The sequence below is a fragment of the Magallana gigas genome, chromosome 6, assembly GCF_963853765.1.
Source record: "Magallana gigas chromosome 6, xbMagGiga1.1, whole genome shotgun sequence".
In the NCBI taxonomy this organism is placed as follows: Eukaryota; Metazoa; Mollusca; class Bivalvia; order Ostreida; family Ostreidae; genus Magallana; species Magallana gigas.
In genome coordinates, this window is record NC_088858.1 from 48,888,216 (window position 1) to 48,901,973 (window position 13,758).

Consider the following 13,758-nt stretch of genomic DNA (forward strand, 5'->3'; position numbering starts at 1 on the left):
AAAAATAAATGTCTGAGAGAACCGGTACATGTATATATAAACAATAAAATGCTTTCTTTAGTGATTTATTAGGGATATGAAGGTAGCATCATTGCAGGAAAAATACATAACCCGCGTTCATCCCGCGTTAACGGGTTATGTAAATTTTTCCTGCAATGATCGCTACCTTCATAACCCGCATGAATCATCAAAGAAAGCATTTTATTGTTTATATTAACATCTTTTTTAAACTAATTTATAAACTGATTATGAAAAGTTAGTAAAATTCACTAAATTAAAAATATTTGATGAATTTTTTAAAAAAATATTCTAAAATTTGTTAAATCAAACAAAATTAAATTAGATTTGTTATATAGATTTATACAATTAAATTCATGAATTTGAATATTCTAAAATATTTTTGACAGGTCTTAAATGGACTTCAAAGCAATACTATATACACATGTTTACTGTATATTCTACAGAATGGAACTGAAGAAGAAGAGAGGGAAGAAAAGGGACAGTAAATTTATCAACTTGTGAAGGAAGACGATCCAACAACAGCCAAGCAACCCTCAGAACAGAGGAGCTACAGCATGGGAGATGCAGGCAGACCTCGGACCACGGCTGGTATTTCTAGATGTTATCCACACCAATCTCCGTCCTGACATCGTATTATGGTCCCAGGAAGGCAAAAAGATAATAATGGTGGAGCTAGCGGTCTCATTGGAAGACAGATGCGAGGTGGCCTACCAGAGACAGAAATTAAAGTATCAAGATCTGGCAGACGACAACCGCAGCAAAGGATGGAGTGCATGGATTTTCCCAGTGGAGATGTGCTACAGAGGATCCCAGCCCAGTCTACGTGGAGAGCAGTAACAGGCCTGGGAATTAAGGGGAAAGGAAGAAAAGCTGGAATACAGAGACTGTCAACATCATGCTGGTTATGGTGGAAAAGAGCAGTGCAGAGCTGGAAGCCATCTACAGACGGGTATTGATATGGCCAATCATTGCTGACTTATCACCTCGAGGACGTTCCAGGATAGCAGTCGAACCGACCGATGACGGGTGGACCTGGCTGTAGATTTAATTTAGCATGAACTCATTGTTTTAGGTATTACAGAATTGGATGCAATATATGTACATGTACTTTCCCCTCTATGATGACGGTATGATTAGTGATAAAAGTTACAGAGCGAGTACCAATCGAATATTTTATTCCTTTACGCATAGACGTAGACATACATGAATACATACTGTATATAGTTGCATTCATGTGTAGTCACGAAAGTGCTCCATGATCTATCCAAAACCAATGTAACATTCGAGCGGAGTGCAATAATAAATTGGATTTTATGGCAGAATATATTTTGTTATACTTTCATGTTAAATACTGAAATCTGCTTGGTTAAGACGCAGTTAATAATATTTTATATTACCCTCAGCGTTAGCAACCGATTGGCAACGGGTAACATTAAAAAATGTTACATGCGCGAAAATTATGCGCGTACGGTTTGCTGTAGAATTCACGATATTCCTATATAAAAGCAGTAAAATTTTCTTAAAAATTTTTAAAAAGGCATTCAGTATAACAAAATAAATAGTGCCTGTTTGGGAGGATAACAGTTGAAATTGACACCCCTCGAAAACCATTGTCAACCTCCGCTTCGCGTCGGTTGACAATGGTTTTCTCGGGGTGTCAATTTCAACTGTTACCCTCCCAAACAGGCACTATTTATATAATATTTTATGCCAGATTGCTGCATTACACCTGATCAAAGACCCCCACCACCCTACAATGGTCCCACGATAACAGAAAACGATTTCCCGTCATATACATACATTTTGGGTATCGTAAAAGCTTTTTAATGAGAGAAGGAAATTGTAAAGAAGTGAAATCTCCTGCCAATGGTCTATTTACAATGCACTGTCTTATAGAGCTTCATGAAAGACAAATGCATTGAACTTATAAATGTTTTTGTTGCTTTTAAATAATCGGACTTCTGGCATCAAAACTGTTTGATCTTTCCGTTTAGGCTGATATAGCAGAACATAATGAAAGGTTATATGCAGCGTGTAAATCATTGCATCGATGCATATCACTATTTAAACTATTGTCTGTGAAAGTTCAGTAATGTTTGTAAGAATCCTTTCAAATGTAACAAATTTTCTCTGATTTCAAATTGACCAGTTCTGCAAGTAAATATGATAAAGAAACGGAAAACCGTACATTGCCATGTATAAATACATGTATACCAAAATACGAACTATAACTACCTGTGTGTGTGTGTATATATATATATATATATATATATATATATATATATATATATATATATATATATATATATATATATATATATATATATATATATATATATATATATATATATATATATATATATATATATATATATATAAATGTATGCATGTATGCATCTTCGCCAACCAAGAGTTATGGAAGAGAAGATTGGATCGTAAACCCTTGGGTAGCGATGATGACATATATTCAAAACAGTCATATTTCATCGACTGTATACATATTTCTTAATCACATACATGTGCATGAGTCTTTTAGGATAAATAACTTACCTTAATTAAGTCACAATTCAACAGGAATCTTAATCATGCAAGGTTTACACTGACTGAAGTAACGGATGCTTTTTCTTTGCCATTATCCCCGTTTTATGCCAGTTGAAAAAAAACACCTTCAGGTCTATTCATTGTTGAAATGAAGCACTGGCACCGACTTCACACGTGTCCGTTTCTAACTGCAAAGACTTTTGTTCTTGCTGCACCAAGAGTGAAAAAGAACATTTACTACCATTGTACCCAACTGAAAGGATCAATGCACAACACAATTGAAATTGTATGAAAACTCCGATCTTTTCATTGCCTTTAGCGTTGTCAATTTACATTTTTAAATGTTATTTCCTTCATATATGAATGTGTGAATGTTCTGCTTTCTATTCAGTCTACAATCTTTTCACGTAAAAGTGGGTTACGTAAATCTTGTATTAGACTAGCGATATAAGCTGAAGCCTTGAAAAGATTTTGCTATCATCTGATGATAGCATTAAACGAATTAAATGACATGCTTGTCAAATTCTTACAAGGCTGGCATAAAATCCTGTCGACTGAACAAGCACAGTAAAACATTAATGTAGACCGCATGTTTCCCTCTCCTGGATTGTATGTTGTACAAATCAATCATTTCATGTGGAATATGAGGTTTTGATGAAAATATTAAAGTCAATCAAATTAGAAAAAAATAAGTAAGTATAATTGACCCTTTATGAACCCTGTGTTTTGCGGACGGTGGTTATGACGCATATAAAAGAACATTAAGCATTCACGCCTCGATGATGCCCAGTAAACATGTTTTGTTTTCAAATGCTGCACCTCCTGAGCAAAATCCTGGTTCAAAATATTAAACTTCCTAACGTAGTCTGATTCATCAATTCATCAATGGAATTCCCATAGTTAGAGAGTATATATAAGAGAGTGACTGTTAACTATAATCGTACTATTATAAGAAACTGTCGCTCTAGATAACATTTCCAAGTACATGTATATCTAGCTGACCTGACTTATTTTGCAAGAAAAGAGAACAGAGTTCGAATTACAGGTAACTTTATTATATTCAAATGTACCAGCACGTATAACATCGGCGTAAATAAATGTGTATCAATTTCTTATTTGGTCCATTTCTTTTTACAAAGAATCTTAACAACATACCAGTTCTTAATAGTTTGTTGCGATGATATTAAAAGTGTCATATTGTAACTTATATAAGGAATGGATAGACTATACTCTATGAATATCAATCGTACATTGAGGAATATGGTATCGTGCACATGGAAACACACCTGTAAACTAATGCATGTATTTGATTCTTCCAAGATCTACATGTATATGATATACAAGAACGAATTCACTAAAAACTTAATCGATACATTAAAACTTCATTTCCTCCTTGAAAGAAACCTTTCTATTACAGAATTCGGACATGGCCTGCAGGAATGGAAAATCACTCTTCATATTTCTTGCCGTGGTGACAGTAATACCCCAAAAGTCGGTTCAATGGGACCCGGATGCTGGTATAGTGACGTCATGGACAAAGTATCCGAGAGTTATAGTAAACGTATCGTCCTCTTCCGGCACATCTGATCCAAGATCAGTAGTGGATGACAACGACAACACAATGTGGGTTTCCGGAAGCTGCCTGCCGAGTGGCTTTGTGGGTGACCCAGAACTGAACCTGTTCCATGGTCTTTGTGACAATAACAATTTATGCTCGGTGTCAAATAGTCCCGATATTTACAAAGCGACTGATGGCAACCCATCTTACACTGTAGCTACAATTAACCCCGGACAAGATTCCTCCGAGGCCAAGTTAGTGATTAGTCTACCTCAACCCGACGTGTTGATGTTTCTCACTGTCTGGGGTATATACAATCACGGTACTACCAAGATGTCTTTGTTTGACAGTAACAACATTCGGCGGGATACAAGGTTGCTTGTATCCGCTGATAGCTACAAACAAATTTCGCTTACCAACATTTCTTACGTTGTCGCTAGGGTAGAGTTTAATTCTAGTCAACAATTTCAAATCAAGGAAGTTGCTGCTCTTGGGAGCAAGGGATGCATCGCCAAACTGACACTGGATCTCGGGGAGACACGTATGATACAAACAATTCGATCACGACATTGGGCTGGACATAACACAGCCTCTGCCTTAAAATTAAAGATTTCCGAATTCGGAAATTCCTGGATATCGGTAGATTTAGACCCAAATGCCGTTAATGCCGTTGTCACGCGTCTCTCATCGCTGACCAGAGGTCGTTTCATCGCTTTTGAATATCATCTTTATCCGAAATCTTATAACAAAGTTTATCTTTGGGAAGTGGATGCATGGGATGAAAATTCAATTTGGGGAGCAAAAATACCACCCAAACCTCAACAATATACCATGCGATCTCTGCTGGGAGTCAACGGAATCTGGGGCTGGGGGAATAACAAGTACAGTTCATCACTACAACAAGGGGAGGGACCGACACTCTACAACGCAGTGGCTTCTCACGCCAGGAACTACCACAATATGGACTGGGACGTCCTGGATCCCGACAATGACCCAGAATATTCTGAAATGGGAGAAGGCAGGGGAACGAATGCCAAGTCATGGTTGAACTGGGACACAGAGTACAGAGCCTGGAAAACTGCTAACCTAAAGGTTGATGTATCCGTCCAATTCTCAAATTTCCAGCAATCAAGATGGGATAACCTAAATGCTTCTGCTTTTAACTACGGGAAAGAATTCGCAAAGCATTTTGGTTCTGCGGTCGGGAATAATTTAGTCGACGCAGTGGAAGTGGGAAACGAACCTTGGTCTTACGATGCAGCGTTTTATAAAGACCTTCTTCGAAGCATGTCTGCAGGAATAAGAAGCGTAGACTCCCAAATTAAAATTCTCCCTGGAGCATTTCAAGCCCATGAAAAGAGATCTTCGAGTAATTATATAGGAACTCGTATAGACGCTCCAATAGCTAACAACGTGAGTGTCATTAATTTCCATACCTACAGCTATGTCTCTAGTTATTCAGGGGCAAGGATTGGGGTACATCCTGAACACCCCGAGTCCTCCTTCAACAGCTTAACAAACATGATGAGATGGAAGGATGTTAACCTCCCCTCTCATTCGGTGTGGGTGACGGAATGGGGGTGGGACGCGCCATCAGGGACCGAAGCATGTACATTCCCGGAGTGTGTTACGGAGACTGCACAAGCTATCTACGGACTGAGGGGACTTTTAATTTTGTCTAGGAATGCTGTAGACAGGGTCACTTGGTTTTTCTATGCCAATACACAATGTGACCATCTTTATTGCAGAAGTGGTTTGACCGGATCACCAACAACTGGCTTCATCAAGCGTCCTGTGTTCCACGCCTTCAAAGCTTTACTTGATTTTCTCGGCGACTATTATTTCCAGTACGCCCTGAATGAGAGTCAAGAGAGCTACATTTATCTGTTTGGCGAAAAAGTGCACAATCAGAAGCTATTCGATGAGGAGGTTAAAGTTAGGGGAGCCAAGTATATGATATTGTGGAAACCGGAAGCTCTCGAAGATGGCGGATCTACTCCGTTGTTCTACGTGTTTCCACATGGAACTAATCCTGTTCACGCTGTGAGATTTACCGGAACTAATGTACCCTACGTAACAGAACCCCTTCAGTACCAGTCTGATATTCAAGGCAAACTGACTTTGACCATTACGTCATATCCGGTTTTAATAGAACTTTCACATAGTCCAGTAGCACCTGTCGTTGGATTCTGATCACTGACTTCAAATGCCATGTATTATATTGATCATTCATATCATTTTAGAACAGGTTTTTAAAAATATCAGTTGATGTACACAAAGCTGTTTATATTTTCGAGATAAATAGTTTGAAGTGGCAGTGTAAAATATACTCGTACAAGACTAATAATACATGTATCGATACATGTGTCAACTTTAATAAGTTTATTTTAAAAACTTTTCGATGTTACAAATAAAAGATTTGTTTCAATCGTTTCATACTACTTCATGTATATTATATAATACAAGATTTGTTTTCTAAGCGAAGTGAGCGTTAAATACTAGTACATAGAGATTAATACATACCCTTTTCCATATCACAGCCTGTATCAGCCCAAGACTCCAATAGCAGCCCGAGGGCCGAAGGCCCGAGGGATGATATTGGTCGAGGGCTGATACAGGCTGTGATATGGAAAAAGGGTATTTAAGGTCTTCCGTTTCCAACGGAAGACCTTATAGTTTTCGTACGATTTCTTCTTCTTATTATTTTTTTCCACAAATTTTGTGCACGCGATTTCTCGAAAACTATTCGACCGATTTCAATCATTTTTTCACAGAAGATGGGACTTGATGTAAACTTCATACTTTTTTTTAGATTTTTTCTGTCGTCACTTCCGGTACCGATATATCGGCCATTTTGCACATTTTCACGACCTATTTTGTGCAGAGCTGATCTCAGAAACTATCAGAGATATGACTATGAAATTTTCAGGATAGGTAGTCTATAGTTTGAAGTTGTGCACTATTATGTTGTTTTACGCCAGTGGCGCCATTTCTTGGAGCTCGCCTGGGCTCGAAAATTGAGTACGAATTTTCATTCAAAATTTTCATACGTTTTCATCTGTATCTTTTTATCAGTTGGTATTTTGTTAAGACATATATAACAAAAGTAGTTGATAATTAAACGTTCTTTCCAACAAAATCAAGAAAAAGGGGCTGGCCCCTTAAATTAGGGGCCAAGACACTCGTAAACTCTATTACAAATAACTTAAAAACGATCAAAATTTTGTAATGCAAGATAGAAGCAAAGTTGTTGATTATAGCAATATTTATCAGGTAAAATCATTTTCACACCCATTTATGACGTAATTAGGGATTTTAAGGGGCCAAAGTACTTAAACTTTGATGCAATATATCTTGAGAAGGAGACATATTTTGTTAGGCAATGTAGAAAAGAAAATGTTTGCATTGATGATTCTAATCGATTCCACTAATCAAAACTCTAAAGTATGTCCCCATTAAGGATCTAGAGGGCTGGCCCCTAAAATATTCAATCATTTGTATCTCAAAAATGAACAACAATTTGGGTGTAAGAACAAAAAATGTTAGTATTCGTGAGACCTTTCGATTGAACTCAAGAAAAAGGGACTGGCCCCTTAAATGAGGGGCCAAGACACTTGTAAACTGTATTACAGATAACTTGAAAACAATCAAGATTTCAAATATCTTTGGTACCTAGCCTTTTTACAAAATTGATACCAGCGAGATTTTAGTCACTGTAAGTGATTGAGACACAAACTTTTATAAATGATAGACAATCGATTGAAGATATATTTAACGGGTTTTCTTTTGTCAACCGTCACTTCCGGTACTCACCAGAAGAGTTCAAACAATTTATTTTTTTCACAAGTTTAACTGATTATCTTTGGTGTTTCATCTTCCATGATTAACAGTGGTGTACACTAAACAAATGTATAAAAAAAACCTAGCTTTTATTTTCATAAACCTCTTTTGTTCGTCCGTTTTCGGTCTCGAGACAAAAAACCTAGATTCACCAAGATCGCAGATTTGGCAGAGAATATCGATATTTCATCGTATCATATGAAAACAAAATCGGGCGGAAGACCTTATCGTTACTCGTAACGAGATCTAGTTATTATTATATTTATTACATACTTAGTAATAAATTATGTAAAAAGGCATCAACTTGAACAAATTGATTTTAAATATTATTTGAAAGTAGTCTGTACATGTATTAAATAAAAACAGGCACGTAGCATCAGGGGGGCCAGGGGGGGGGGGCCTGGCCCCCCCCCACTTTTTCTCTCAGCAACAATTTTTTTAAAATATACATATAAAAAATTGAATTATCATGGAGTTGCCCCCCCCCTTTTTTGGGAGTATGTAAAAAATTGATATGAAAATAAGGAAATAAGGAGTGAAATTGAAGTTATATACTACGCCAGCCCTCCCCCCCCCACCCCCCACGGATTAGGATTTTGAAGATTCTTGAAAACCTTAAATTTACCTTCTTTTTTTTTTTTTTTTTTTTTTTTTTTTGCTTGTCAAGATTTTTTAATGAGTCTGGCCCCCCCCCCACTTTCAAAAACGATGCTACGTGCCTGAAAAATATGAGATCTTATTGTTTTACCAACATGTAGCTACAGAACCGGAATTTCCACATGTTTTTCAAATTAAATGCTCCAAAACTGAATTTTTAACTGCATTTAAAAATGTCGACTGCAAGAAATGTTTCATTTTTCATCTGTAAACATGCACAAATGCCGAAACGGAAAAAAGGCAGAGGAGTTCCGCAAGGGATGTGATACGGATCCGTATCAGCCCTAGGGCTGATAACCTGTATCAGCCCCGGAGGCCGATATGAGGTTTGTGATGTCATCTGTATCACATACTAGTATGCCAAAAACCTGTATTTATTACTAAGTATGTAATAAATGTGTTTATATTATCTTAACAAAGAAGTCTTTTGGATATATAAAATGACCTAATTGTACAAATGACAAACAATAAAAGCGGCGTGACCCTGATGAGTAGAACGTGGGTTTTTCGTATAATTGTCAACTCATTTTCTTTTTTTTTTTTGGTAAACACAAATTGAGTTATTACGTTGCCAAAAAATTTCCAACAGGCAAATAAACTATAAGATACAATCAAAATGTATATAGGAGCTTTCAATATACTACTTTATCGAACTTGTTGTCATGGAAGTCATGAAATCGATTTGAGTTATCGTCAGTTTTTGATAATTGTGACAAATGTTCAAGAAATTTCCATAAGCCTTTATCAGCAAATTTTCTTTGAACTTAAAAGGAGAATATACATCAAAGTGGCATAGTTCGTTTAAAAGTTCCTTTCGGTATGATATACTGCGGCTTTTCAAATTTATTCTCTTACATGCTGAACAAATAAAGACCTTATTAAATTGGGGTCCCAGTCTTCTAGTTACAAATCAAAACGCACATACTGATTTGAAAATTTCAACATTTTGTTGGATTTCTTTACGAATCTGATGTTTTTGTCCCTTCCGTCAATATTTCACGCAGACCAATCCAACAATGCTGTTCTACATGGAACTAATTATGTTCAAGCTATGAGATTTGCCGGAAATGATGTACCGTACGTAATAGAAGCACTTCAATACCAGTCTGACGTTCAAGACAAACTTTATTTGAACATTACTTCATATCCGGTTTTAATTGAATTGGCACATCATTTGGATTCCGGTCATCTATAACTTTAGATACCACGTGTCAAAGTGTAAAATGTACCTTGTATATACGTACATACAACCATCATCATTTGAATAAAACAAAATGAAAGAATGTTCTTGTTCCATGCAGAGCTACTTACTTTAGTTTTCCATATTAAAAGTAACGTGATAAAATCTACATATTATAAAAAATGTTACTTCATACATATCCAAACATGTAATAGACAATTACTGAATATCTTAAAGCACACAAGTGTATTGATATACAATCAATTAGATTGATATATATCGAAATCACCTTCAAGAAATTGGATTCTTAATAGCAACTGTTTTATTATTAGAAAATTTGAACTAAATAATTTGTTTTGATTCAAGCGCAATAAAAGAATGTGTATATAACTACACTACACCATTTCTGAAAAACGTTCAACATTTTCACATAATAATTAAAACACCAACCTATGGATTTAGTCCCCGTCTCATAGAAACATCTGCTGTGCAAGAACTGACAGGAATTCCTTGAACATTTGTCACAATCTATGTACAAATGACTCGCTCTCTATCGCAGACGAACCAATGAATGTTTAAAATGTTACAACACCTGAATGATAGACACGTCAAGTAAAAGATTACAGAGGTAGTTCTTGTGCCGTAATCGTTTTCATTACAAAGTTTAGGATAATAGTATTGTAAACATTTATTACCTAAGCTATACTTGTAACTTAAAACAAATACAGTGTCTCGTGGGAATTATACACAATGAAACAAAAATGCTATAAAACTCAAAGACATTTTACATAAAACTATCATCAATCAACTTCCATTACAGCATCGGAGACATAAGTGACAGGTTTAAGTAACATTCTCCTCGGCAGCGGCTGTCCATAATTAGTGGCCCAGTCACGTGGTTTCATTTTCCGGTTCCGTTCCTTCATTTCCTTCACCAATTGTTGTAAGCCTCGTTCTCGATCCTGCACGGATATCCGAGCACCCGGAGTCGGTAAATTCAGTCCCTGCTCGCTTTGCTCATCTAAAACCGACTTACGACTTGGAGGACGCACTTTGGAACATCTGCTGAGAAGACTGTCATAGTTCTTCAGCACAGAAAAGCTCTTCTCTCGCCGAATGACTCCAAGTGAATGATAGGTAACAGGGAGGTAGCATGGGAAAAAGTGGCACCTGTTTTCGTTACAATATAAACACTGACCTTGACCTCCCGTCGAAAGGTCGCTCTTTGATGGGGGAGAATGGGCTAGGAATGTTGGTTTATTCAGAACCGGAAGTTTTGTAGATTGGTTTTCTTTTGCGTGAAAATCATATGGAAAACTAGAAATTTGATTTCTTTCCTCTATCTTTTTAGCCTCATCTGCAATGAAAGTTGTTTCTCTCTCTAGTTCTTTGCTTTCTCTCATGAAATGCTTATTGAGTGTTTTAAGTTGGCCATCCAGTTGAACCTTAGCGACTCGGTACAGCTTCTTGGTGCGCTGGTAGGCCATCTGATCCCTTTTCCGCATTTTGGCGTGCCTGTCCATCAATTCCTTCTGCATATCAAATCCCACAGAAGAAGATTGTCTGAAAAATTCACAAATTCACTAAATTATTAAGCTTCGACATGTCGTTAATTAGAATTCACATCGAGGTGACATGAAATTGAAGGGATTTTTTAAATCTAAAATAATATGTCATCAGTCAAGCAAAATTCTTCAGACAGTCTATATATGCCATTGACAAGTCTGAAAAAAACATGAAAATAGATAAATAAAAACGTACATCCCATATGATTCAATTTTTACTTACGGTTTCGATTTTGTTCTACTTAAAGAATCCCCATTCACGACACTTTTCTCTCGACTAGCAATACCATTTCTATTTGGCGATAGATTTGAGGACGACAGAACCATTGGTCTGGGTGATGATAAGTTAGATCTAACCGAACCCTGCAACGAAGGGTTCTTTGAGGATAACATTATCGAAACACACCAACACTTGTGTGTTGTTATTTATCTGCTAGACCTCCACAGCGTTCAGACCTTATGTAACAAGCGTTGGCAGTTTAGTGTAAACAAAACAAGATAGGGATCGTCACGAGAAACGACATCACAAAGGAACGACGTCATCAGATTGTTCACATGACAAATCTTTTGATTCTATCACCGCTATTTGCCACACCGGTCCAATGGTTTGTCTCTGGCCACCATCTATATCCCCTGTTCACTAGAAGAGCATTTCCGACCTACCCTATCCTTCTATCCCATAACACGGTCTCTCACTGAATTCTCAAAGAACTCAATGAACAGTGGTAGAACATTGCGTGAAGAACTGATGAACGGGGTGTTGTGATAACAATAGAATTTAAATGTTAAGCCGAACAAATGTTTAAATCAACTTTTGTAAAAACCCATTATTTTATATTTATATAGAGACCAAGCAAACCGTATACTGTTATCCCGTGACCCAAGGCAGAAATAAACCAGTCGTTTCTTTCTTTCTTTTTTATCTTTCTTTTTTCCACTTAGTGTGTTTATTTGAATCCAATTCAATTTATTCAATCTGTCAAGACCATATAAGTGGTACAAGGGGTGCAGAACGTATAATATAGTTCAGATTATTGGTTTATTAATTGATTTTCTATAATAATTTTTGTACGGAAAAGACACTACGGAGTGCATGGGGAAATAACGGTTACATGTACATGTACAGTACAGCTCACGAGTATCCCGACAAAAACACCGACCACCGTGTTTGAAAGTCCACGCTGAGCGTGGAAGTGTCGGTACCTTTGATCTATTGTTCTCTGTTACGGCCTCGAAACGAGAAAAAACACGGTGCGACACGGTGCAACGCGATGCAACACGGACAGTTACACTGTGAAACACGCGGTATTTACCTGTAAAAAAAAAAAGGAGGATTTAGGAATAAAACTTATAAAGAATAAAATATTTATTGATGTACGTAAGAGAATCAAAGAAAAAGACAAAGAAATAGAAATAAATAGAATGTTTATGCACGCAATTTTCAGACGTATGCGATTGACACGGTTGATTTTTGTTAATATTAAAAATCGATATCCCCCACATGAAGGTTTGATCAATAAAAACACTAACACTTTCTTTTCCTTTTTAAAATTCAAATAAACGGTTCCATAAGTTTTTGTTTCAGTCCATTTTTAAACGTAGTAGTAATCGTAGTTACTGTAGTTTGGCAGTTTCAATAGTGCATAGAACCATAACTGTGATCTTTTCTCACTTATACTCTATTCAACGATAACAAATCTAACGGGTTGTTGAAAACAAATGTACTTTCTCTAAATAATATAATTAAACAGCTTTATATCTAATATATTTTCAAATTTTCTTTCTTTTATACATATGTGTGAAGTACTTGTCCATGTACATAGTAGTACCGCACGGTACATATTCATAGCGCTAAGAATCCGTGGATCTTGATACTTGATAATTTTTTATTTCATCTTTATAGCAACTTGAGTTTAGAAATTATTTGTGTTCCAAGAAACTACTCAGTATTGCATTAATTACTGTTTGATTGTTTAATGATCGTCATATGAGAGAGAGAGAGAGAGAGAGAGAGAGAGAGAGAGAGAGAGAGAGAGAGAGAGAGAGAGAGAGAGAGAATACCAGTATGAGTTTAATTTAAGTACATTTTACTTGTAATTCAGTGTAATAAGTTAGATTTATAGTTTCCATTATATTGAACCCCTTTCCCAAAATTTGCAATAGAATATATGCAGTCAGGGTCCACGTGCTATCCCTGTCAATCAAATCAGCCCGCGAGATAGACCACGTGCTCCTTCCATGATATGGAAAAAATGTCGTTCTATTGTTTTTTAAGTCCACAAAATAGAAAAATGTTTAACAATGAAGTATTCAGTGTTTGAAATGTTTAGTTTCTTCATTCTTATACTGCATGCATGAGGGTTGGGATATTACGTTGTAAAATATCTCTCTCTCTC

At 36.5% G+C, this 13,758-nt stretch overlaps 3 protein-coding genes across 4 annotated transcripts in view; 1 reads left to right on the forward strand and 2 right to left on the reverse strand.

The window, feature by feature from the left end:
* Positions 1-10,379, reverse strand: part of LOC105318192 (mirror-image polydactyly gene 1 protein) — a 35,494-nt gene extending 25,115 nt beyond the window's left edge. Inside the window, exon 1 of one of the 2 annotated variants that reach the window (XM_066086874.1) lies at positions 10,248-10,379. The gene's annotated coding sequence lies outside the window, so the exon portion shown is untranslated. Of the gene's footprint in view, positions 1-2,571; positions 2,731-10,247 lie in introns of those variants that run through there. The other variant, XM_066086873.1, reaches the window with a different exon arrangement.
* On the forward strand, positions 3,455-6,550 carry LOC105318191 (uncharacterized). Its single transcript, XM_011415144.4, has 2 exons — positions 3,455-3,607; positions 3,980-6,550. Exon 2 carries the CDS (start codon positions 3,989-3,991, stop codon positions 6,311-6,313), a length of 2,325 nt encoding a protein of 774 aa, XP_011413446.3. The 5' UTR covers positions 3,455-3,607; positions 3,980-3,988; the 3' UTR covers positions 6,314-6,550.
* An 88-nt stretch (positions 10,380-10,467) lies between the features above and the next one.
* LOC136276064 (uncharacterized) lies at positions 10,468-12,144 on the reverse strand. The gene is made up of 2 exons (XM_066086875.1): positions 11,586-12,144; positions 10,468-11,360 (listed from the first exon to the last, which is right to left on the reverse strand). Exons 1-2 carry the CDS (start codon positions 11,753-11,755, stop codon positions 10,598-10,600), a joined length of 933 nt encoding a protein of 310 aa, XP_065942947.1. The 5' UTR covers positions 11,756-12,144; the 3' UTR covers positions 10,468-10,597.
* Positions 12,145-13,758: the final 1,614 nt, after the last annotated feature.